The sequence below is a fragment of the Cyrtonyx montezumae genome, unplaced genomic scaffold, assembly GCF_038088225.1.
Source record: "Cyrtonyx montezumae isolate F1298 unplaced genomic scaffold, pur_monq_1.0 scaffold_11, whole genome shotgun sequence".
In the NCBI taxonomy this organism is placed as follows: Eukaryota; Metazoa; Chordata; class Aves; order Galliformes; family Odontophoridae; genus Cyrtonyx; species Cyrtonyx montezumae.
Genome location: NW_027071837.1, coordinates 12,090,814 through 12,117,460, shown reverse-complemented (window position 1 = coordinate 12,117,460; position 26,647 = coordinate 12,090,814). Strand labels below are relative to the sequence as shown.

General features: G+C 41.3%; 1 protein-coding gene and 1 long non-coding RNA gene across 4 annotated transcripts; both read left to right on the top strand.

The window, feature by feature from the left end:
* Window positions 1–88: 88 nt before the first annotated feature.
* On the top strand, window positions 89–20,180 carry ZDHHC15 (zinc finger DHHC-type palmitoyltransferase 15). 3 transcript variants are annotated; one of them, XM_065729559.1, is made up of 12 exons: window positions 89–206; window positions 2,993–3,019; window positions 4,618–4,712; window positions 5,364–5,484; window positions 6,331–6,400; window positions 7,067–7,099; window positions 8,107–8,227; window positions 10,181–10,313; window positions 11,466–11,592; window positions 12,978–13,087; window positions 18,601–18,684; window positions 19,897–20,180. In XM_065729559.1, exons 1-11 carry the CDS (start codon window positions 89–91, stop codon window positions 18,642–18,644), a joined length of 999 nt encoding a protein of 332 aa, XP_065585631.1. In that variant the 3' UTR covers window positions 18,645–18,684; window positions 19,897–20,180. The 3 variants fall into 3 exon arrangements, with proteins under 3 accessions (XP_065585631.1, XP_065585630.1, XP_065585629.1); XM_065729558.1 differs by having other exon boundaries at window positions 19,885–20,180; XM_065729557.1 differs by lacking the exons at window positions 18,601–18,684; window positions 19,897–20,180 and adding an exon at window positions 14,832–14,890.
* Window positions 20,181–22,959: 2,779 nt separating this feature from the next.
* On the top strand, window positions 22,960–26,500 carry LOC136044311 (uncharacterized). The gene is made up of 2 exons (XR_010621802.1): window positions 22,960–25,362; window positions 26,003–26,500. It is a non-coding gene; the product is annotated as an uncharacterized LOC136044311 (long non-coding RNA).
* Window positions 26,501–26,647: the final 147 nt, after the last annotated feature.

Genomic DNA, 26,647 nt, shown 5'->3' with positions numbered 1-26,647 from the left:
CCGCGCCGCGCCCAATCCCGCCCGCCCGGCGCCAGGCCGCTCAGCCGAGCTCCGAGCGCCGCCGGTGCCCGCTGCGGGCGGGCCGAGCATGGCCCTGTCGCGGGGACTGCGCTGCTGCCAGCGCGCGTTCGCCTGGGTGCCCGTCCTCATCATCGCTCTCGTCGTCCTCTGGTCCTACTACGCCTACGTCTGCGAGCTGTGCCTGGGTGAGGGGCGGGCCGTGAGGCGGGGGGAGGGGGGAGCGCGGCCGCGCCGGGCCTCGGGCTGAGCCGCCCGCTGCCTCCGTGCAGGTGCCGCGGGTAGGGCGGGTCAGCGCGGAGCGCCGGCGAAACGCTTCGCTCTTTCTCCCCCTCTCCGTGTGCTTCGAGCCGCGCGGCAGCAGCAGCAGCAGCAGCAGCAGGTGTGGGCGAAGGTTGCTCCGGGGCGGTGCGCTGCAGCTGGGGCAGGAGGACGCTCGGTGCGGTCACCGCGGGCGCTGGTTCCCAGAGCAACAGCGTGAGGCGGTGCTGCGTCGCCTCCCGGTGTTGCACTGCGAGCTAACGCCGTGAGGATGTCAGCCCGTATCGCTTAGGCAACGCTGTTGCTTTTTAGGGGGGGGCTGGGGCGAGGAGAAGAGCCGCTGCTGCGGGCTGTCTCAGCGTGCAGCGCCGTGGGAGCGCTCCGTTCCGTTCCGTGTGTGGGACTGCCGGCCGTTCCTGCCCCGATCCGCGTGGAACTGTTTCTCGAGTGTTTGGGGGCCCCGGCGGCTGTGCGGCTGCTGGCTAGGCCGCGGCACAACGAAACCAGGGAACTTTTCTGGTCTTTGGAAACACAGCGCCGTGTGAGTGCGGTGGTTCTTAACGCTGCTTGACTCCGGGTCGCAGTGCAGCTGTTAGAAAAGACTCTGCTGAATTAGATGGGATTTGGAGCGGGATTGTGTGGTGCTGCAGATACGCATTAGGCTGGCGGGAGCCCAGCACGCTGCCTGGGGTCACGTCGTACAGCCGCTGCTTTGCCCTCGCTTGCCTGCTTTTGCATCGTCATTCTCTGTCAGGCGTTTCCTTCGCACGTGCGAGAGGTTATCACTACAGAAGTCGAAATGAGTAAATTAAGTCTTTTAGGAATCAAACCTATGTATGTACAGTTACCTTAAAACCAGTGCTCAAGACTTCCTCTCTTGTCCAAATTCTGAGTGTAATAAGGGGTTATGTGTTGGCTTCCCCCCCCCCCCCCCGTGTTCCCACTGTGTGTTGCTGTTTTCGCAGTTGCAGGCAGGCATGCAGATAGCAGCCAGTTAGATTTAATTCTTTATCTTCAGTGGTGCTGAGGGCTGGAAACAGCATGGGGTGATGCATCTAAATGGGGACTATAAGACAGGAGGGGACAGACTCCTTAGCAGCCCTACAAATAGGACAAGGGGAGATGGTTTCAAACTAAAAGAGGGGAGATTTGGACTGGATATATGGAAGTTTTTTACAGTGATGGTACTGAGGCACAGGCTGCCCAGAGAGGCAGTGGTGCCCCAACCCCGGACACAAAGTCAGACTAGACAGGGCTCTGAGCACCTGATGGTGCTATGGGTGTCCCTGTTCATTGCAGAGGGTTGGACTGGTGGCCTTTAAGGCTCCCTTGTAACTCAAATGATTCCACGATTCTTTGTCCGGAGGTAGCCCATCATACTTGAATTGAAACACTAACCACTGGTGTGGGCAACAACTGACACTCCAGGAGGGGCTGTGGTTCTGTGCCAGTGGTAGTTGCTGCACCACTGAGAACCTGGAGGAAAAATTTGTCTGCAATCTTTGCTTTGGAGTTTGCTCTTTTCTTGATCAAATTAGGAAGGCTCCACAGCTAGTACAACATGGATTGCAGGAGGGAACAAAGCAGTCTGTATGAAAAGTTGATGAGCACTTCAGAGACTGATTTGCAACAAACAAAAGGAAATACTAAAGTTTCCAAAGCACCCTGATGGCCTGTAATGCAGTGCACAGAGACACAGCAAATATTTAGTTTCTTTTCATTTACGTTTTTATGTTTCAAACAGTGTGCAGATCAAAATTGTTTATTAGTATGGTTTTGATAAGAGCTGCTTTTGTTAGTTCCTTCTCTGCTCTGCCCTTTCCAAGGTTACTTGTCACCCAGGTGTGATGTCAGTGAGTCCCAAGGGGCGGTCTGCTCCGTGCAGGTGCTGGGAGCCAGAGGCTGTGATTTCCCCATAGCTTCCAGCTTGATGTGGTCTGAGTGAGGGCTTACCCCAGGAAGGTGCTGTCTCAGTTGCCGAGTCGTTCAGCAGGGTGACCTTACATTCTCTCTGTAAGGTCACTGTAGCTGCCACGGCCATATTTTTTCTGTTGGTTTGGACAGGCAGTGCACAGCACACTGCTGCTTGCTCCAGGTACCTCTGCTAGCAAGGACTGTCAGGATTGCAGCCAGGAGAGGAGGGATTGTAAAATGTCTGTTAGCAGGGCCCGTAGAAACAGTTGTGTCGCTGTGGGGCATCCATCTTTCCACTGCTGCTCAATAAACAATGCCAAGGTGATTTCTCATTTTTATTTATGCTGATGCAGAACTGAGTGGGGCATGGCTTACTGTGGAGGATTGAGGCAAGCAGAAAGCAGGCTGATAAGGGCACACCTAAAATGCAGCTTGGGTAGGTGCTAGAAGAGCCTGGTAATCTTGCCAGCAGCAGGGCACCAGTGGAGTTTATTTTATTTTTATTTTTTTCGATACTTTTAATGTACAAATATGCAAAATATATTTGTACTTTATAAACACACCATAGGTAACAGTGATTGAAGCATCTTGTGTGTGTCATTTTTGAGTAAACAAAGGACTGTTAGATATGCTATGCTTTCAGTGTGAGACTGTAGGCTTTTTTTTTTTTTTGTCTGCTGTGTTGAAATGGAACTGTTGTTTTTTCTAAAACAAGCTATTTAAAATTAGAAACATCATTTGGCACAAACTTTCCTGAGATTCCTATTTGCTCTGTAAGCATGTTTTTTTTCTTTTTCAGTGACGCTCAGCAACCCTGCAGAAAAAGGTATGCACGTTTAATTTATGGTATGTAATTCAGTCTTTGTGTAAAAAAGAAATCACGAATGTTGCAGTAACAGTGCCAAACAGAGCACCCAGTAATGGTTATTAAGCTTAACGTGCTTCTGTGGTGTTCCCTGCCTGTGGTTGCACATCATCGTGCATCACTGGAGGAGCTGAACCTTTGGGATGCAGTGGGAGATGCCCCCATTCAGTCTCAGTGTACAAACAGTGGCATAAAAAGGCTGCAATCCCTTCTGCTCTTTTTTCTTTTCACTTGAGAGATGTCCCAGTATTTGAAATGGTTATAAAGGAGCTGTGGAAAGCATGATGTTAAGGATCACCCAGCAGAAAGTAGTTACTCGTTGCCAGGTGTAGTCACACATCTCCAAGTCACTTGCTTGGTGGATGCCAATAAACAGCTTCAAGATTTCTCTCCTTAAATACTGATTTAAATTGACTGAACTCTATCTACATGTGGGATGAGGATTGCATCTCAGAGTAATGAGCTGTCGTTGATTCGTGTGATCAGTCCCACAGCCCAGCATGTTGTGAGGAACCCTCCAGGCTGTGTTTGGCCTTTGTATACAAAATGCATTTTCTGTCAGTCTGTGTAGTTGGAAATGCTTGCATTTTCAACTTCTCTTTTTACTTATAGCAGTTACTTCAATCTTCATTTGCTAGAATTTGAAGTTTAATTGAAAGAGGTAAAATGAAGAGGATACAGTGATAATATACTGTGTATAAATAAAGCTATCTTCTAACTGATGTGTTTTAGTGAACCTTCAGTATTAAAGAAGTAATGAAACAGTTTGTGCAGCTGAGGGATTGCTCCACTCTGACTTTCTGCATCACTGTATGCCTTGAGCATCCAAAGGCTTTGCAATCAAGTTTGTACATTAAGATAAGATTGCTCAGAGTCGTGCTGGGCTCCACGTGATAACACTGCGTCCAGCAGCTTATCATGCTTTCTCAGTAATCACAGGAGCTCTCCTTGCTTGGAGGGATGCTTCTCATTTTGTTTTATTGTATTAACTGTGGCAAATCTAAAAGATGTAGAATAAGAGATCTGATTTTTCCAGTGATGAAAAGCTCCACTAGAGCATGCTGGTTTTTTTCCAAATCTCATAAGTGGTGAAAAATGCATCACATGGGTGAGCACTGCACTGCAATTAGGGTACTGTGGTTGGAAGCACATCCTGTAGCAGCCAAGCCCCAGACCTGGAGATGCTGAACGTGGCAGTGTTAACTTCTGTGCTGCCCAGGGAGTCCTGCTGTGCCCTGTGACAGCAGTGCCACCTGCCCTGCAGGGTGACATCTCTCATAGCTGTTTTCTTCCTCATCCATTCAAGGGACTTGGGTGGAGATGGGAAGTGTGTGTGATAGGTAATTCCTTACTACAGCTGCAGCTCCCTGCAATTCTGCTGTCCTCCTGCCCCTAAGGTTTAGCTCTGTTGTAATACTGGCTGCTAGTGGAAATCTTCCTTTTTACCCCATTTTTATGTCATTGTTGTGAAAGATTGGAATTATGCCCATCATAAGCAAAACTTTTGCGAAGTCACTGTTCTGCTCTTGTTTTTTTTTTTTGTTTGTTTTTTGTTTTAGTGGCCTATCTTATAATATTCCATATTCTCTTTGTGCTCTTTGTGTGGACATATTGGAAGTCTATTTTCACTCTCCCAGTTCAGCCGGGCAAAAAGGTAAGAATCCCAGCACTTCACATTCATTGCAAGGTGAAAGAGGGATGCTAAAGAAAACTCTAATATCCTTCAGTCAAATTGATTTACACTGCTGACTGAGAGACGAAGAGGGGCCTAAAGTGACCTAAAGACTGAGACATTTAATGCTTTGAGTATCCTCTGACAACCCAAAGAGCATGATTTAAATCAGACATGGTTATTGCTGTGGTTAGGGCAATAGAATAGGATGACGTGTGGCACTTCCAATATACGTGGCCATAATCTGATCCAAATCACAGGAATATAATTCCAGTGTTGGAAATAGAAAGCTATAGGTGGGGACAGGTTCTTGCTCCCAAGGAAGGTGCTTATGATGTCCTTTTCACTGTTACTAATGTTAATCATGAGAAGTAGTAGTCTGAAGCAACAGCAGCGGTAGCAATTCCAAGTGTGTTGTTTTATGACCTTAATTTCACTTGTGTGATTCTTTCGGATGCGTGCTGTAGTATGCTGCCTGTCTGTCCATCCCTTATTTCCTCACACCTTTTCCCATCAGATCTTGTAATCTTGTTAGAAGGAGTGGGAGGTAAAATGATTCCAATCTTGCCTGCGTTTGAAAAATTGTCTCCACTCCCCATGAGTAACCACTTCTCTCATGACTTCTGCTTCCAGTACCATATGTCCTACGCTGACAAAGAACGCTATGAAAACGAAGAAAGGCCAGAGGTGCAGAGGCAAATTCTTGCTGAAATTGCAAGGAAGCTGCCAGTGTACACGAGAACGGGGAGCGGAGGTCAGCAAATCAGAGAGCTTTGTTTCTCTGAATCTAATCAAGCAGACTAAAGTAACATATGCTAGCAATCCAGATTATACGGTCAGCCTGATGCCACCACAGTCACTGCACGGTTCTTGTGCTGAGGTCTTTTCTGTCATCTTTATGTTTGGGAAAACAAAAAAGCTTTAGGACTTCAGTGCATCTTCATTGGAGTAGCATGTTCTGGCTTTGAGCAGCAATACCCTTTGTATTTACATTTCAGCAGCCTACTTGGGTTGTCTGAGTTCAGTAGTAGTAATAACAGCATAAAACCAAAATCTGTAGTAATTTTTACTTAAAGTGAAGTCTAGCTTAGAGATTTGGGGTGTAAGGTCCCCAAATCCTTTCATGGAATTGTTTTGTAATGAGATGCATTCTGCACTCCTTTCAAGGCTTCAGGGAAATCCACGTTCAGGTTAGAGGCTCTGACCTGTTTGCTTCTGGCAGGCACACCTAAGAATTCTGAAGTAAAGAACTGCAATTGAGGCAATTATCCAAGTGGAATGTATTTAAAGTCTGGGTGAATCTCGATGGTAGGTGGAGGTGTGTACAGTTTTCTTTTATTGCTTTTATGATGATCATAGGCCTTACAGTGAGGGTTGTTCCCTACATCTCCAAGTCTGTATAAGAACTATGAACATTGCTTATCTAATTATGACCTGGCAGTAAAAGTGAGCTGCAGATGCATTCACCTTTTAAAATGTTAAAGGACAGAACATGCATAATTTGAAAATGAGCTGAATACTAACTAATATGAAATATATATATGTGTATATATGTATACAAAAAAACCCACTTATGGTATTAATGTGTCTTTCATTTCAGGTATTCGATTCTGTGATAGATGCCAGCTAATCAAACCAGATCGTTGCCACCATTGTTCTGTCTGTGCTGTGTAAGTTAGTGGGTTGTTTTTCACTGAAGTTATGTGGGTTATGAATCACAGAATCACAAATCACAGAATTTGTAGGGGTTGGAAGGGACCTCTAGAGATCATTGAGTCCAACCCCCCTGCAAAGCAGGCTCCCTGCAGCAGACTGCACAGGAAAAGTGGAGTTGTTCACATACCTTTTGGACATAAGGATTCCTCTGTTCCAGCTCCAGTCAGCGACGTATGTGCATTAGCACTGTGTCCCTGAAGTGTTTGTAGTTCCCACACCTACAAATTTGTGAGCACTAAGTTGGTAGAATGCTTTAATATCTAGTGCAAGATTAACTGATTGCCTGTAGCAGCTCAAAATAAACTATGATTTTTACTTTTTATCATGTCTGGCCTTTTCATGTGATGTTTGACAGAAGTGCTGTAGGGCAGAAACCGTTCTCTTTTTTTTATTGTGCAGAACACTGAAGTCATTTTTAGTTCTTGGAAAAAATAATGAATGTTCCATCTTAAAATGACTTCTACTTTAAAAAACATCAGTGAAAGAGTCTCATCTTGAGTTTGGGTCAAGTGGAAATCTAACCCCCCCAAAAAATACAAAACACTCACAGCTTTTTGCTGCAGTTGGGAAATCATTGATAAACATAATTAATCAATTTTCCTTTTTTTGTCCCTTTGCAGATGTGTCCTAAAAATGGATCATCACTGTCCATGGTATGTTCTGGATTGTGGTTTGTAACTTTCTGGAAAAGGAGGCTATTTAAATCCGTTTCTCCCATAGAATAGTTTCTGTGTGCCTCTTTCACTTTAGACCATGCACCTGAATGCTGTTGTTTTCAAAAGACAGATCATTCGTGTTCACTTTATTAACTGTGTGTAAAAGGCAATTACTTAGATGTAATTTTAAACCCAACTGCCAACCCTGCCTTACTGTTCCAATTGTAAAGGAACTTCAGTTTAGCCTTCAGTTTGGGTTATATGATTGTTTGAGCATGCAGTTGCTGATTGCTTTCAAAGGTATTTGCATGGTTAGTTTCTGAACTGATGCCTGCCCACTTGTGCATGGCAGTTTGTGTAGAATGATGCATGGATACCTGAAGTTTTATACTTCCTGAGAATTGCTGCCACTAAATCTCTTAAACTCCTTTTCTTTTTTTTTTTTAATGAAACTCTCAGAAACGAAAAGTAACTCACACTTCCCCACCTGAACATCTGCAGTATTCTCAGAAACAGAGGGTTTTTAGAACCTAATTTATGAGACAGTTACCTAGTGTCATTTCTGCACTCCCTTGCTCTTTTTTTTTTTTAGTGTTGCCCTATGCTGGGAGAATTATAATGAAATTTGTTTGGTCTGTGTTATAAGTAACCAAACAAAGTGCTGAATCTGACTCCTGAGCTTTGCACGTGAATAGAAGTTAACAGGGACCCCAGATCTGATTACCTCTGGAGACAAGAAACAGGCATGAGTAATTAAGAGCCACCTCTGTGAGAAATTCACCAGTGGTACCAACTTTAAATAGGATTTCAAAATTATGAGCTTGAATTGAAAAGCTGAACAGTTTCAGCTCTGTTTCACTTCAACACTAAGGGGAGCTATTTATTAATGAAATCATGTTGTATAATTGAGGCCTAATAACCTCCATCCTGCCCAGTGAAATATTCATTGTGTTATAACTGTGTGCTGTATGTATCCTGATTCCAACTCTGCTTTTCTTCTCTAGGGTGAATAACTGCATTGGATTCTCTAACTACAAATTCTTTCTACTCTTCTTAGCCTATTCTTTGTTGTATTGCTTGTATATTGCTGCAACAGTCTTCAAGTATTTCATTAAGTATTGGACAGTAAGTCATGGAATCTGTGTTGGTTTTTTTTTGTATCTTCTGAGTCTGGTGGGATTTAGTTGCTCCAATTACTTTTTTGCTCTCAGTTGAGGGAGGGGCTGTGACAGTTCCATACATTGGGGCTTTTTGTTTTGGGTTTTTTTTCTGCAGCCCTTATTTGAGTATAACTTCTAGTGTGCCTGAAATGCACAAACAAAAACATCTTCAGGAATTGCTCATTGTAGAGCTAGCTCCTGGAGAAAGAAGTTATTTTCTTTTCTTGTACAAATGTGTCCAAACACATGCATCGCAAATTCTTTTGAAATTTAACACGTTTGTTAGCTTAGGAAATTCAAATGTTGTTCAAAAGAAAACACACTTCACTGAATGAGAGCTCAGGATCACTATTTACAAAAATATTCTGGTGCATCTTCAATATACATTAGGGTGTACCATCAGATACACCACCAAAGACAGAGGGTGCTGCACAGCTTGTGTTAGGTTAGACTAACCTTAGATGCGAATGTGGTTAATCTTCCCAAATCGAAATACAGATGTTGTTGGCTGACCAGGCCTCATCATTTAAAAATATAAGCAAAAACCAAAAACTATTGACAACCAACTTCTACTAGTTACAGAAATAGTTATCTGCTAGGTAGAAATTCTTTGCTGTCAACATTTGATGTTTTTTTAAGTGTTTGCAAGAGTACCTCCTGTGTATTTCTGTCTTATTACAGGAAGCCAATAATTGTGGGTGGGTGGTTTTCTTTTATATTTTTTTCTGAACTGCCTGGACATATTTCTTTCCACACTGTGTGTACTGTTGTCTAGAGGATTAGGCCCCTTGCCCTTGGGGGAAGAGCAAATAAAGGAGTTGCAGAGTGCAGAGCCTGGAGTTGCTACCATACTGTTTACTGTAACTGGTGGTTTTCAGACTATCAAAGAATATCGGTCCCTTTCTCTGCTCTGGTCCCAAAGTACGACATCCTGGCACTAATCTGCACATGCATACTGAACAACATAAAAAAATTCTTCATTTTCTAATTCCCATATTCCTCTTTCCTTAATATAAAGTTGGCTGAAATCAGTTATCATATATATGCAAGCCATGCCAGCTGGCAGCTCCAACAGGGACTGGCCTTGTATCTCTAGACCTTTTGCTTTAATGTCCCCTGTGCTCTTATCCCTGTATGGCAGCATTGAAGTAGCTTAATTTTGCTGTGCATTAACTTAGTAATTTCTCTTTTTTTAACACTTACATAAAATGCCTCCTGAGATACTTATGAGACACTAGCAGGAATTATTTTTAATGCTAAGAAAGACACAGAAACTTTAACTCTCTGACTGCATATATGAGTTGTGCATAAGCCGTGAAGTAATTTTTTCCATCTTTGGGATACTCAGCCCATCTGTAGATGTATGTTTATGAAGATCTCTGGCACTTTTCTACTGTAGAATGAAGTGTCTCTTCTGCTTTCAGGATCCTGCTTGGTTTTTGACCTTTCCAAACCATGTATACCCAGATCTAACCTATCTTGATTGCTGCAGCTGTGTAAAAGCTCAGGTTTTTTTGGCCATCCCCTATATTGGAAGTGGTGCACTACTTAATGTATGCACAGAGCCTTCAGCAGAATGGAAATGAGACTTCAAGAGCTTGTCCCTGCCTATTCCACTGTGGACACAACATTCTGGTGCCCAGGTGGGAAGCTGATTGTGCTAGCTGTGTTGCATACAAAAAGTAGCAAAACACCACTCTTTCAGGTTTGATTAGAGGAGGGGGAATGAATGGGATCATTTCTTCATTGTCTCTTTGTGTTTTTTCTAGTAAGGTGCAACTTTTTTTTTTTTTTTTTAAGTTTGATGCAACAAAGTAGGAGTTTTAGAGGATATGTTTGTTAGGAACAAAGAATGTTCACCTATATTTGTTCTTATCACTTGTCCTGTGCTGCTTTTATTTATTTATTTATTTTCTAGGGTGAACTGACCAATGGACGTTCCAAATTTCATATTCTTTTCCTTCTGTTCCTGGCGGTTATGTTCTTTGTTAGCCTTATGTTTCTGTTTGGCTACCATTGCTGGCTTGTCAGCAGAAACAGATCTACTCTAGGTAAGGCTCTTGTATCTTCTTTAGGTGAGATGCTACATCAAGTGGTGCTATATGAAGAAAGGGGAAAAAGAAAACACATTTTTGTTCTACTTCTGTACATTCCTGCTGGTTTAAGAGGGGAGGGGGGTTTAGGGCATTGGAACAATGTCACTGCAAATAAGCTGCTTTTATTAGCTAGTGTGACAAAGCGTTGTAAGGGCAACTAGAGCCTTAATATACAGGAGTCCAATTATACAAATGTTATGCATGTGTATAATTACATTTGCTGTGAGGTGAGTGCAGCTTTTTGGAAATACTGGTTTGCTTATGCCCATATGCTTCTAAGTGCCTTCTAAGGCAGCCAAGTAAGGTTGGGAAAAACAGTGTCCATCTTCATTGAGAAAGAAATTAAGTCTGTAAAATTACACCGGTGAAACAAAAGTGTAGACCAGGATGATTTTATTCAGTAATTTCTTCTTTCCTCAGCTAAGTCTTTCAGTTGTTAAAGATTTTTGGATAAAGTTCTGTAAGAAAACACAGAGACAGGACTTTAAGCACATATTCAGATTTTGTATAATGATTAACTTTAAAACTCATCTGGAGGGGCCCTGAAATTCATCCAGCCCAAAACATCAGACCTCTGCAGCAGCTTAGAAGGCAGACAGAATTGTTTCTGGTGCACTCCAGAGTCTCCTCCCCCCATTTTCTTTTACTAATTTTATTTCTCATCATAACAGAGGGCCTGTCTGCGGATGGTTTCTCCCAGTGCTTGTTCATTATATCGTTAATGAATGAGGCAATTTAAATTGCCAGTGACACTTCTGAAATATGCATTGAAGACCAACCTGCTGAATTCTGCATGTTTATTATTTAGAAATTTCTACCTGCTGAAGTTCAGCAATCTTCATGCAAAGATCTTTTAATTCTCCCTTGTAGATTAAGCAGTCTGTCTGATTATTTCATGCAGTTCATGTGCAAGACCCAAATCCTACCTTCACTTGAAAGTCTTTACAGGCTTCCAAAATAAAACTTTTTATTTTTTTTGACACTGTGTGTCTTTGTAATGCTAGTTCAAATGGTGCTCACTCTAAATGGCTACAACATGTACAGTCTGTTTCAGTGTATTTGGCATTGATTTTCATTTTTTTTCTCTGAAATTGCATCTATGTGTAGAGGCTTTCTCAACTCCGGTATTTCAGAATGGCCCAGATAAAAATGGATTTAATCTTGGCTTCATAAAGAATCTTCAGCAAGTTTTTGGAGAAGAAAAAAAGCTGTGGTTACTACCTGTTGCCTCCAGGTAAGTAATAATCACGTCCATGCTAAAAGTTGATACAAGGGATTGACTCTAGTGCAGTCTCGTATATGATGGCAGTGATTTTGTGGCTTGGCTGCTATTGCACATTGCTGTAAAAGCACCAGCAAACACAATCTATGCTAATCCTGTACACAACTAATCTGGAAGTGAAAGCTTTCTGCCAGGTAAATGCACTGCACAGGGTGTTTGACCTTTCTGGACTCCTGTGACTTGTGAATAGATAAGCATTTAGAAATGGAGTTTTCTTTGCCCTTCAGTCTCCTATGGCTGAAACAACTTACGCTGCTTTCTTTAGGGGAAGATGTTATTTTGGCACTTAATAGACCCTGGTAAAGTATACTCAAATTCCTTTAGTTATCGGACACAGTGTAGCTTCCTAGCACAGCAATTCACAACTTTTTCAAGTAACAATTTGTAAGTTTAAGATCCAGTTGGATCCCAGTTGCCACCTGTTTTTTTGCCAGTGGGAAAAGATAGCAAAGGAAACCTTTCCATTAATGAAACACATCCATGTGCAAATCCGAGCAGCGGGTACAGTAATTCTGGAGGGAACACCCAGCTAGTTTTTCTTGAGTGAAGGAAAAGGTCTGGTGGTTTCATCAGAGGAGAAAGGCACTTCAGCTAGCTTGCAGCTGTCCTATCTGGTGGAATTTGGGTGTTGCAGTATAGAGAAGAGCCAACTGCAACATCTGTTTTTTAACTTTGCTAGTTTACATTATGTCAATTTGAATTTTAATCATTTCTTTGATATCCAGACACACAAACACAGTTATAGATTGTAAAGTGTAACAAAAACAACTTTCTCAATTTTAGAATTTTGCAGAGGGAATTGTTTTCCATGTCATATACGGACAAGTCTCACTTGTCCTTCATTAACATTTGTCTAAGGTTGGGAATATTTTCCATTTGGCATCATTCAAACACAAAAGTGTCATTTCTTCCCTGAAAAGTCTGTGGTATAAATAGATAAAATGGGTATCATCATTCCTTAGACATAAATGTTTTCCTCAGTCTCCCCTCACTTCTAGGTGTCTACAACTTCATTTTTTTCTTTTACATCTGAGGCAGTTGATCAGGTTAGGTGCGTGTACATTCTGCTGAAATCACTTTGTTTGGACTGCAGGCTTAAACTTTAGCCTCTGAAGAGTATGAAGGAATTCATGTTTGAAACTGCTCACTGGTAACACGATATCTCAGCTGCCACAAAAAATAAGCAGAGTGTTTTTCAAAACTTAATAACACATTAAGTAAACATCAGATATTCAGGCAGAAGAAAACTTCATTTGCAGATGAAAGTGCAGAAATTATAATCCTTCAGAATCACTTCCTGTCATTTACATCATCTTTCTCTTTCTTTTGCTGTGCAGCCAGGGAGATGGACATTTTTTCCCAATGAGAGCTTTGTGTGAAGCACAGAATCCTCTCCTATCAAACGAAGAGCAGTGGGAAGATGATGGAATAGATGAGGAGCCTCACGGTAAGGTAGCCCTAAAGGAAATGAGCTGTGTCTTGACCTGTGGTGACTAATGCATGAATAACAACAGCTAATCAAATGAAAAAGCGTTGGCTAAATCACTAAGCGCCTCTGACTTGGCTAATTAATACAGACTAAAAATAAGCCCTCCTTTGAAGCCAGTTCCTTCTTTTAATATAGTTGTAGTTTTCTACTTGCAATTAAATGTACTAAGAGGTTGTTACTCAGAAGCTGCAGAGAGGAATTGAAATCTTGACAAACTGAGTGTATTTATGTGTAAATGCTGTTGTATGCAGCACAGTTACTGGAGGCATTAAGTTGTTTCTACAAAAATGAAAAGACCAAGTAGTATTTTATTTGCTTTTATCCTTTGAAAGTTTGAGTATGTGCATGCAAGCACCTGAATGTGGATTTCGTTTAGGAAGCTACTTTATACTTCTTTTGTTCACCTTTAGTACAGTAGTATAGAAACTCACTGAGTGCTAATGCTATAACTTCTATAGGTTATGCAGTACCTAGCAGTGTGCTATGTCATCTTCATAAAATAAACATATGCTGAGAGCAGTTCTAGATGAACTGTCTTGTTTACACAATAGATTTGATCAGTTTCCAAAATGGTTATGTACTTTTTACCCTATGAATTTCCTATTAGGAAAAGGACATTATGTGTGAATCCATTCTGATTATTGCTAGATGCATCCAGAATTACTTTAATGACTTATTACAGTTCTCTGATTGATCATTATTCTCTGCTTGAACTTCAGATATTTTTTTTATTTGTATATTTATCATCAAACACTTGGTTTTCAGAGAATACAGTATGTATCAGAATATCAGAGTTGATGTCAGAAACAGAGTTCGAGGGTTCAAAATCCTCCCACTAAGTTAAGCATGAGCTCGTGTTTGGGGTTTTTTGAGAACCAAGGATGTCATCCACGTTTATAGTAACAGTGACTCTGACAGCAGCTCTACAACACCATTACAGGAAATACAAGAAGCAGCTATAAGGAAGAAGGGGTCAGACTCTTTACAGGGTCTGTTGTGATAGAACAAGGGGAAATGGTTTCAAAGTAAAAGAGGGGAGGTTTAGACCGGATATAAGGAAGAAGTTTTTTTTTTACAATAAAGGTGGTGAGGCACTGGCACAGGTTGCTCAGAGATGGGAAGGTCAGGCTGGACGGGCTCTGAGCACCTGGTGGTGTCCCTGCTCATTGTAGGGGCTTGAACTGATGGCCTTTAAGGCTCCCTTCTAACTCAAATGAGTCTATGATTATATGAAAGACAATCAGATTCCCTTGCAAGAATCACAGTCACACTATTCTTTTCATTTTTACAGAACAGTGAAAGTATGGCTAATTCTGAGCTTAGGATAATTAGTGGATTGAGCAAACATATTTGGTGAACCAAATACTGCTGCTGTATTGTTGAGAGGCACGATTTCCACAGTCACTTTATTGCTTTGGAATGGGTTTTGGAAGCTTTGCCATAATGTTCCCTTTCATGGTATACATTTTAATGATACGTGCTCAACATTTCTGTGGGAACCCATGAGGAAACCAACAGTTTTGGTTAAAAGGGGAAACAAAAGTTTTCCATGTGAACTTCTTGTATACGTGTGTGGGATGCTGTGCAGCGAGCTGTTCAGTCCAACCAGCACAGGATTTGCACTTCCATCCCTGGTTAGGTCTTACTGGCAACTCTTCAAGTTACTCCAATGCAAAATAAACAATCTATGGTTTTTCCACAGCACAGTACAGATACTGCTGGGAAAATGTACTCTCCAGGATTTTGTGAATAGAACTAAAGAGATTTATTTCAGCTTTACTTCCAATAAACTGCTTTAATTAGTTAGTGTTTGTGTGCTAGAAAACTATCTGTTCCTCCTGTTTTGTTCAATATATTTTGGCAGTGATAAGGTAACATAAGTTGACTGTAAAAAATAACAGAATCTGGTATCTCTGTGTGTAGCTTATGATGGTTAAAATTTCCTCTAGAAATCAATCTGAAGCTCTTCCAGCTTTTACAAAGTATAAAAACTCCCTGAATTAAAAAATACCTAAATATGAAGACATTTGACAGTGATATGAACTTTGGCCAAATCAGATCCTGGAATCTGGATTTGGAGCTTAGCTGACGTTCTACAGTTTGTAGTGCTTATAAAATAGCTATTCTTTGTCAGTGTAAAAAATGATTTGTAGTTTTATTCCAAAAACCTGTAAAGCTGGAACAGTGGTAGAACTGGAATGTCTTACTATCTTATAAAAGCCAACCTGAGGCAGTATGAAGTCACAGAAGTGAGAAAATAGGCTGAACACACACTGTGAATGGATGGCTAGCTATTAGTATATGGGTGCTGATTCATGATTGGATGCTGCTGTGGACAGCACTGCAGGTCGGAGAGCAGCTCACAGCAGAATTGAGGCGTTTAGTTTGTCCATGACCCAGTATCACAAGCACAGTGAGGCACAAGAGCTTTCAGCAAAAAGCTTGGTAGCAGACAGGGATGCCCAGGTCTTTCACTCTGCAAGTTCTGTGTCTCTCCATGGCCACCAGTTAGGGTCACAATTTGTTCAATAACACATGTAAAACATTTTTTTGTGAAATATTTTGTTTTCAGGTACAACTTTTGGAGCATTTTCTCTGGACTCATTAATGTCCCATTCTGCCTGTGCAGATAATAAATGTCTGCTTGTAATTTTTATCAATATAAAAGATGCTTTTAGGGAGGGAGAGATGTATAAGGAAAGGTACCAAGTTTGCTCTTTTTCCTGGAACACCTGGATGTTCATCACTTAGGTGAAGACATTTTTCCTATCACTAATCTAAATCTCCACTCTTTTAGTTTAAAGTCATTCCCTGCTGTCCTGTCACTATTAGACTGTAAAAGTTTGTAAGCAGGAGAAGGACCAGAGTACTGGAAGGCAACTTTGAGGTTTCCCCGGAGCCTTCTCCAGACTGAACAAGCCCAGCTCCCTCAGGCTTTCCTTGAAGGAGAGGTGCTGCAGCCCTTTGATGGTCTTCATGGCCCTCCTCTGGACCCACTCCAACAGCTCCACATCTTTCTTATGCTAGGGGCTCTGGATCTGGATGCAGTACTCAAGATGGTGCCTCACCAGGAGTTTTCTCGGTCATCTTATCCATAAGGTTGTCCTTTTTTCAGATATTTAAACGTGCCCTGACAGATTGGGTTTCTGTTACATATAAGCTGACTTGCTAAGGTTTTTAGTGTTTCTTGTACATGGAAAAAAATATTGTGGGGAACTTTGTTTTTTTTCATGTCTTAGTGAGAGCCTGAAAACACCTGCTTCCAAAGACATAGTAAATCGACTTTTTTTTTTTTTTTTTTACAGATTTATTAATGCTCATCTCTTATTCACAGGCATCTGTTTAATCTGTCTAGCCAGAGAGCTACCCCAAATCACATGCTGGCAGCTTATAAAGTCATCATATTTTTTTCAAAGAATTCATCTATAATACATTTGACGTGTTGGTTGAGGACGTGGATGTGTCAGTACTGTGAATGCACTTGCTCTTTGTCTTGCAGAGCCTGGGATAGCACAGCCACTTCTGTGCATTTATAGCAATATCTGATCTCTTAGTGATTAATAATTTAATAATATGTTTCATTTTAACTCATTCGAAAGGCTTCAATGCGAATCAGATCTTTCCCATGTTGTTCTCTCCTCAAACTAAGTTATACGTTTTCATCAGAAGCCAACATATCCTGGGCAATAGGTGGAAGCTGGTGGTCTGTCCTGATGTGATGAAGCTTCAGGTGTCCAAAGGCATTTGAATTTCAGTTCAGATTGGTAAGAGCCTGATTAAAGAAGTGACATGCCCCGAGATACCAGCTAATTTGGCAGAGCAGTCCTTTAAGCAGAGAAGTCATCTGTTGTGATTGTAAGGATTAAATTTCTATCCATTGTGAAACTTTGAAAGCTGCTTAGCTGTTGGAGGAGAGCAGGGATGGCTCAGACAGTAAAGCAGTGCATTGTGCAGTAAACTGAGACAAAAGACTAGATTTGCATCTCTGGAATTCAGGCATGATTTAAATGTTTAAACTGGCTGGCAGAAGATTAACATAAAACAAAGCTAAACCCTGTGTGGGTGACTGCATTCTGATAAGTTTTTAACTCATGAAGGGGTACCTGCTGAGGAATCTGCATCATTTCAACCAAATTCATGGATAAATATATTCAGTAAAACCAATATGGTTTTAGCAGTCAGGGGAACAACTCTTAAGAGTGTACGTTTGGGAACTTGATCTTTTTCCTTCAGCTGCTGCACATTCTCAGGGTTTTGTTGTGTGCCTTTTAGTTTCGTGGTTTGTTTAGGTGGATTTTCTGTTTGTTTGGGTTTTATTGGTCTGTTACCTTTTTTTTTTTTTTTTGATAGGGCACTTTGTTTCACTTACCGCCACGCACGTGGGGAGAAGTTTGGTATGATAATCTCCCTCATTCTCAGGCAGGCTGTGACGATAGACCTACCTATAGGTTACGTGTAGGTCTGCATACAGATTACTTGGAGATGATTGTGCATTAGTTACGGTCAAAATACAGTTCTGCAGTAGAGCAAAATGTGATTATTGCCTACAATTAGCAGGATGCTATTTCCAGTAAATAGGAAGTAGGAGCTGCTTTCAGACCAGTTGCTATTTCAAACAGTCTACAAGTAGTTGCAGACTGCTATTAGATTGACCCCAAGCTGCTGCTTCACCAGATTAAACAAGCCTTACTGCTTCAAACTCTGTAAGTTTACAGTAGAAATATGTGTTCTACTTTCAAGTGGCTGACATACTTTCAGGTTTCCAATTGATTTGAACTGTGTTCATGTTTGTATTTTGCAATAAATATATTTATTATTAGGAATAAAATACCATGAGTGTGTGATCTATTTGATGTATTAGTACATTACCATGTATTAGTATATTACCATGTATTCCTACCACTTCTGTACTGATGCTACTGTATTTGGAGAACGTGATTTCCTGGTTCATTAAGCTCTGGTGCCCTCACTCCCTTCTGACAGAAGGGTTTGGGGAGAATGCATTGTACACAGAAATGATGACATTTTATTCTTTCTTGTTTTCTCACCACTGCTTTTCTTTCTGGTTTTTGGTTTGGGGTTGTTGTGGTTTTTTTGTGGTTTTTTTTTTTTTTTTTGTAAGGCATCAGCAAATGAAGTGCTTTAAGCTTAAGAGTATTCAGATTACATCTTACACAGCAGAAGTAAAGCAGTATAATTTTCTAATCAGAATGGTCTGAAATGTTCCATTAAAATGGAAAGATTTTTATTTGTCATAGCAGCTTTACAATTTGTGACATGGTTATGAAATAGATGAAGCCAATAATAAAGTAATCTCTCTTAAAAAGCTGCCGTTCAGTTAGCTCTGACAAGTGATTGTCTAATTTATTTGCAGTGATTCTGAAAAACACACTCCCACATGTAGTGATAAATATATTCTTAGTGAGAAAAACAGATTTACTTATCTAACTACTTTGTCTTTCATTGTATAGGGTGTGGTGAAGCTGCATCCCTTGCCATAGAAAGGGAGACATAGCGGTTCGAAAATGGCAGCGGTAGAAAGCTTGTTCCGAAAGGTCAGTATATCTTTTTTTTTATCTTCAGAACAGCCACTCTGCAAGGAATCTAGTTGATAATCTTGAACAGATTTTGATTCTAGCAGGCACCTATCTCTCCTGACTGCTGACAGTCATTTAACGTGCCAAGGGCTTTGGTATAGCTGTGTGCCCACAGAGGGGCAGGTGCCCTTTCGCCACAACATCATGTTGATGCAACCATGCATGGTATTATTTCACCAATATGTCCCTGTGGTGCTCAGAAATACACTGTTTAAGGGCACCTAAAAGAAAATAGTGTCTGCTTTGTAGCTTTGGGCTGTATGTTTGGATGTTTTGTGCAGGAGCCAAAAGCACTGTTTGTAGAGGAAGATACAAACCCTGCAGCTCCTCTGGTGAATGCAGCAGGGATGATTCTTTCCCCTAAACTGTTCAGTTATATAAATAGGAATCTGTTCTGTGCTTCATGAAAGGTGTGGGAAGGTGGAGATACAATCTTGAAAGAAACTAAGGTTGAGAACAACCACTCTGCTGGCTCTATGCACTTGGGAATAAATGAAAGTAGCATGTAATGCCCGCATCAGCCATTATTCTATTTGTTTTTCTTCATTCTTAAGAAACTTGGATACAGTAACAGATGATCTGGTTTGTGAGAGGTGCAGCTGCCAGAGCATTAACATGTAACAATAATTTGTTCTGAGTTTCAAAGCAGTGGGGAGGTATCCTGTATATGTACTCCTGCATTAAGCTGCAGACAGTGTCCTCTTTGGTCTCCGTGAGGTATTTTCACAGTAGAGTACTATTGGCCAAGATTCAGTGGGTATCATCTACTGTCCCTCTTGCAGGAGGTGGAATAGCTAGGTAGAACTTTCCGGTCTACTCACTGTGGATGTTAAATAACTCAGAGTTGTGTTAAAGCAGTGTAATGTGCTGCTCAGTTCTGCGCGTCGGTAGAGGAACTCAGGAGTCTTACAAATGGACTTCTTGCATGTTGTAGGTGCAATTCCACTTTTTGCCACTGAAAAAAAGAAAAAACAACAGTGTTTCTTCTGTAGGTAGTCATTGAGAGCTAGATGTTGTCATTCCACTGAGGGAGTGAAAAGACAGCATTTACCCTGTGATTCTGCATGGCTTTAAAATGATGCTCAAAGTTGGGATTTGACATACATTCTTCATCAAATCAGTGCTTACACTGCACGTTTTTCTGTATTTAAATTTCAGCTTCCCTCTCAGGAGTCAACATCCCTTCTCTCTGCATGGACTTCAGTTTTGAGAGGCAGAAAATAAGTGGATCTTCAAGATGTAAAAGCATCAAGAAGAATCATTTGATTGGAATCTGCATTCTAGAGTGCTTCTCCAGAAATCCTGCTATCCAGATGTTTCAAGGCTTTATAAGTTTAAGTTATGGAGTGAACGGAACAGTTTTACAGAGTGATTCTGGCCAATCTTCTTTGGCCTGCTCTCTTTATTTTATAAATAATATATATTTTTTATTCAAAATAGGTTAACAAAATTAATGATGTGAGTGCATTTCCAAAGGCCTTTTCGTTTTGCAAAGATCAGGGACTTGAGTTCTCAAAATTTTTCCAAGCCATAATATTCTTGGGGATGGTATTTATACTGAGACTGATGCTCTAACCCTCTCAGCCAAGTGGGTCATATTCTGATATGATTAAAGTTCTGAGTCTGTTGAACTCAATATGATACAGACTCACTTGAATTGGCACTAAATTGATAGGTCATATATGTGTGTTGAAAGAAAAAGTGATGAATGTGTATATATATATGTGTGTGCAACTATGCACAAAATCAAAATGATCACATTGCTGGTATCAAGATTCAAGAATATTGTGGCCACAGCTGCTTTTTTTTCTGGGAGAGTATAAACATCTCTCAGTTTGAGTTACAGTGCCCTTCAGCCCTACTTACAGTTACCTAAAGCGCAAACAGGAATTTTAGGCAGCACGATGTTCATTAATTCCTAGGGCTAAAGGGACAGAGTTTGCATGGTAAATAGAGCATTATCAACTCATTCCTGGGCCCGTGTTCCATGGAAAATCTTGTTTGTGGAGTGGGAAAGGAAGATGTAGATTTGACACACATGAGCTGGAACTGTGCACTGAACAGTTGTGCTTGGAGTGTATGTTCCACAAAGGTGGTTTTAGTCCCATCATGCTGAAGAGACTTTTGATGTACTGAGTTATCTCAAACTTCTTCCTCAGTAGGTATGTTGACTGATATTTAAAAGGCTTTTCAGCACCAAGAGGTGATTAGATTCTTTATTTTGTTCCATGTGCAGTTAGAGGAATGTATCGCTGTTTTTACTTGGTGGAATGGAACTGGGAATTTGCTGGCAGGACTGTATGTATTTTTCTAGATCCAAGTCACTATTTTATCGGCATGAGTCAGACCTGGCAACTCCATCTCTTGTGTTTGAATGAGGTGCATGTTTACTGAATTGGTGTGCTGCTTTTAAGATCATTTGTTGGCATTTTCTATCCTGGTTTTGCGTTTGTTCATCGCCCCTTTTGTGTTGGCTCTGACTACAGAAGCAGTTCTCATGAGAAATCACCCGCTCTAAGTATCTGTTGGTGACAAAGGCCTTGGCTACAGATTAAGACTCTTCTCCTCTATTTCCCCTCTTGTGCTACCAGTGGAAGTATGTTGGTGAGACAGAAGAGACACGCAGAGATGTTTTGTCGATGGGAACATTTAACTACCTGCTATAAACTGTGCCCTTTGGACGTGGCGTTTCATATGTCAGACTGTACTTAGGAGTAGCACAGGCAATAGGCTCCACAAAGAGTACTACTTCTGAAGTGCAGTTCTTAGGCTGGGAGAACCTGCCTCGATTTCCAAGTTACTGTCCTTCAGAGGTTTATGGAACACTCTTTGAATGTTCCTACTTCAGCTGCTTGTGTTGGGTGGTTCTGTCACCAGGTGGCTGTTGACCACAGAAGCTGTTTTTCTTGTTAAATCTAAACATGCATTTTTCATGAATGAATCTCATGCTGAGTTTTAGGCTGTGAAAGGCAGCACTAAAATTGATCATGTTGTTTCTGGTAAAATGTATTCTGGAGAGGGATCGTGAGGAGGAGGTCCCAGTTAATTGCAGCAGGGAGTGTGTAGGAATTTAGTTCTGTTACCTGTGTTTTGTGCCTTTAAAACTCTAAATTCCTTGCAGGAGGATAAATTGCTGACTGCTCCATTCTGCCAGCTGAAGTGTGTTTTTCAGACAGGAATATCAAAGCTTTGTGAAGCTGTGTGGATTTACAAGAGTTTTCTGAGCAGGATCTTGTGTCCTTTTGAGGTTTGATTCTGTTTACAGCCATGTCATTATTTGGATGCTGTTTCTCTGCCAAGCAAAGCAGCAGAAGAGCTACCTAAAAGAACTGCAGGCAGCATCCCCACTTGCTGGCTAGATGCAGCACTGTTCATTAGTTAGTAAGTAAAATCCGTTTTTGTCTTGTGGTTTTTATTAAAACAGATGTCTTTACAGTAATGCAGCTATCCAGATCAGATTTAGAAGCAGCTTTAAAGGTTTCCAAGTACTTAAATGATGCTTTGGCATCTTTTCCTATCTTGTTCTTATTAAATAAACTTAGGTATACCAAATTCTCCTTTTTCTTAAAAGCAGCTCAGCTATACGGATTCTCGTGCAGGTAAAAGTGATAAACAGTGTGATAGCTCAGAGCCACTCTAGCACCTGCACCAGTCAGGTTTTGTGATGCTTCAGCATGGAACATGAAACAAATACTGAAGGAGAAGAAACTCTGGTGTGTCTGAGTGACTGAACAAACTCCGTTTTGTTCTTAGGCTTTTAATTGAAAGAGACAGACTTATTCTGTGATGAGATTTCGTACTGTGTGTGCTGAACTCCAGGGCTGTGCTTTAATCCAGCAGCAGCTCAGCACCACACAGCTACTCAATCACACCCCCCTAGTGGAATGGGGGAGAGAAATGCAGAAAAAGAAAAAAAATAGTAGAACTCATGAGTTGAAAAAAAAATTATATACTAAAACAGAAAAGGAAGAGGAAAGGAAGATAATAGTGATGATAATTATATATATATATCATCAGTCTCTGAGCAGCAGCTGCCTGCTTGGCCAATTCCCCACGATTTTTCAAGGTTTTTTTCACATGATGCCCTATGATATAGTATCCCTTTGGTACTTGAGGTCAGCTGTCGTGGTTCTGTCCCCTCGCTGGCAGTACAGTTCGAGGAGCAGGCTGCGGGCACAGTGTGCTCGGTAGTGCCCATCAGGCCTCAGGCTGCCTGCTGTGCTGCCAGGGACTGCCTGGATTGCTTTGGTGGGAACGTGGGAGCTGGAACATGGCCACCAGAAGGTGTAATTCTACCAGCCATCGTCAGGTAGCAATGCACATGGCTGGAGTGAGATCCCATGTCTCAGTATCACACACCTGGAGTGTCTGTAGAAGTGTTGAACACAGCAGTGAGCTTTGTTCACTTAAATCAGGGCACAGGAGTGTGAGAATTCAGCCTGTGGATGTCATTCCTTGCCTTTGGCCTTTCATGGTCTCTATTTAAGCGTTTTACAAATGCCTCATATTGTGGGAGTGAGGACTTTTCCAAATCAGTGTCACTGTGTGCAAGAAGGAATTCCCTTGCTGTCTCTGTTGTGACACCTGCTGCCGTCTTATCCCTGTTCTCTCAGGCTAGCACTCCAAAATAATCCACTATGAACACCCACCCCCTCACCTCTCCTGTTTCTCCCACTCACATTCAGGTAGGCTGTACTTTTAGAGCAGGCATCATATTGATGCCTGTGCAGATTGTATTATGCAAAGTCCCATCGTTGGCCAGTGAGTGTTGTCCAAGGAATTTGGACTTTAATAAGCATCACTGCACTGCGTTATTTTGCTCTTGCTGAATTGGTACGGTGTTTTTGGAGTAGAATAAGATTGTATTCCTCTGAACAAGCAGTAGTACTGTATGTTTGAGTAGGCTGTACTAGTGCATGTAGTGTACTGTAGCTGATGGGGCCTGGAAGGCTTTTTAATAGCACTACAGCAGTGAATGTTTACTTCCTGGAACAAACCAGAAATGTGAGTCAGCAAAATCTCTAAGAGCTGTAGTTTTAAGATTCTGTATGCTGGCATGGACTGAAAGCACAACTTAGTAGTAGTTACAAAACTTGATGTGTAAAGTCTGTAATATAATATGAATGTAAAATGTCAGGGAAAAACAGAAATCAACCTTTTCTTCCCTATAGTTAGATATAAACGAAGATGTGTTGCAATGTGTTCAGGGACCAGCTGCCTCCAGTGCAGTCATGAAGCCAGCAGCACAGATTTGCTGTTTGCATAGCTGGCTCATTCGTGAGAACGTTGAATTTGCAGGCTAAGGAGGTACTGTTGATCTTGTTTATTAAGCCAGAATTAATTAACTCAGATTACCTTTTCATTTCTGTGACTCTTTTGCTACAGAGTTTCAAAGTTGATCCATATTACTTGAAAATAGCTTGATTTTAGTGATATTTTTCCAATTCTATCATCTGTTTTGTAACAGAGCACTTGTTCTGAAGCCATCCATTAAAGCATCTCCATGGTAGAGTGGCTTTTTTCATCACAGTAACGGTCTGTCAAACAGCTGGGCTGTGATGAGCATGTCCAGGCTGTGGCATTATGATGTACTCTTCTTGCTTAATGCTTATTTCCTTTTCTGGTCATTAACATTGAGATTGTGCCCACCCTTCGCTTCGTTCTTGCTCTACTTTTTCTATTTTCCCTTTTGCTCTTCCTCCTGAATGTATAGTTGAAATATCTCAGCTTTCAGCTGCTTGTGCTGTTTTGTTTGGATACTAACGAGGGGAGTAGGTGTGACTTACAACAGTTGGGTGATGTATTTTGTTTGTAACTCACCCTCGTGTTTGTCAGGGACCGCTTTGTGATTCCTTTTGTTCAGCTTGCTTTGCTCAGAGCAGTGGGATCCAACTTTTCTGCATTGCTTTTCTGTTTCCTAAAAATCTTCTTTATTCATTTTTTAGCTTCAGTTTGAATTGTAAACCATGTGAACTAAAATGTAAGTTTACTTTTCAAATAAGAGCATATAAGCTGGTTATGGCTCTGTGCTGCTTGAAATACGTATTTTTTTCTGCATAAGGTTTTAAGATTTACAGCAGTATTTGCTAAAGCTTTAGTGGATAACAACCACTGTTTTATATTACAAAAAAAAAAAAAAGAGGTTTGAGTTAAGGAAAAAAAAAGGGTGAGGGATCATCCTTAGTTCTTATTTCAGCTGTGCTTAAAAAAAAAAAAGCTACAATTGGTTGCATCAGATGCTGGTATCAAACAGCTGATGTAACTCAGAGGTGTTACACCTGATGGAATTGCTGTCACCTCAGGACTTAGTAGGCTTAAGCTTCTTGTTGGGGCTACAGGAAGCCCAGGGGGGAAGAAAGGTCTTTGTTCTCTCTGTCTCCTTTCTGAACAGGCATGTGCTGCCTTCCTCAGATCACCATTTTCCCCTATAAGAGAAATGAAATTCCAGTGGATTTTCAAAAACGTTGGCCTGCTTTCTTTTCCCTGCTTGCTCCTGGAGGACCCAGGACGTGTACGAGCTCCAGATTCTGGTGTCAGCATCTGGCATCCTGCTGATGTAATGAAGCTCATGTGTTGGTGCAGACGTGGCAGTCCAGGGAGGAGCAGAGGAGGCATTTCTGACTCAGGGATGAAGAGGTAGGTGGGACACTTGTGCTGCTCTGAACGAACTCTGTGTGCAGGCATTCTTCTTTCACAGTGATGCCCACTTATAACTTTGCACTCATCGCCTCAACCTGAGTTATTCCCACTGATTCTGGATGGCAGTGTTGGAGTAAAGAGCCCTAGTGCTCCTTCCCCCAGCTTCCCTCTGGCTAGTAACACAGAAAACAGAGAAGCTGCTGTAAATTACTCTCCCTGTTCAGCTGCTTTACAGCTGAGAATCATTTGTTTGATTTGAAAATGGGTATCTCAAAGATGAAACTTAATTAACTCTCAGGATTAGATTTCAGATCTGTCTGTTAGAATTCAGCATTAGAAGCAGTTGTTACGTTGCTTTGAAGCAAAGCAGTTTGGCTCCTTAGTGTCAGTGGATGGTTGGTAGGAAACCTTGCGTGAAGCAGGACAGGAGGCAGCAGCTGCTGCAGGACTAGACAGCTCCATCTGAAGCCAAGATGCTCCCTACCTCCTCAGCTGGGCCAGAGCTTCCTCTGTAAAGCTCTGCAGTGCCAAGAGCTTTCCCATCAAGGAAGGCTGGCTTCTCGAGCTCTGTGCCAGTAACTGCTGAGTTATCTGAAACAGTATAATAAACCTCATTTTATTGATTTATTACTTTCAGTTGTGTGAGAGGTAACCAGCATGGCCTGGTGTTGGTACTTACAGAAATCCTGAGTCTACAAGATGTGCATTGTTAACACTACTCTGTGCAACAGAGGAATGACACTCAGAGCTATGCTGTTTCATGTGAATTTCTGATCCCGTAATTTTGTAGAGAGCAAATGTTTTCCAGGGAACATTGCAAACAGTCTGCTGACAGCGTGTGGATGTTTAGTAGAGTTCGGGAGTTTCATGCTGTTGCTGGCATTGATACTTTTGATATCAAATGGGTTTTTACAAAAGCTTTGGATACTTGTTTTTACTGTCCAACAGATGACTTTAATATGATTGTTTTGTGTATGTTTCACTAGCATTTTCCACGTGTTTGTATGGTTTCTACAGGTGAATATTCTGTACATTCTGCTTTGTCATTTTCTATTATGGTTTTTACTAGAAAGCCTGCATGGTTTATACTGTACTGCAGGCAAGGACTGCATTAAAACCATTTTTGGTTAATTTATTATACTTGTCAATTCTTTCTTCCTAGGTCTTAAAATGTTTTCCCCTGAGCATGGGCTATCTCTGGAAGCCTTATACAACTTTAATTAACTGGAATTATCTAGAGTAGGGGAGGTTTGTTTGTACCAAGAAAAGGATTCACTGAATC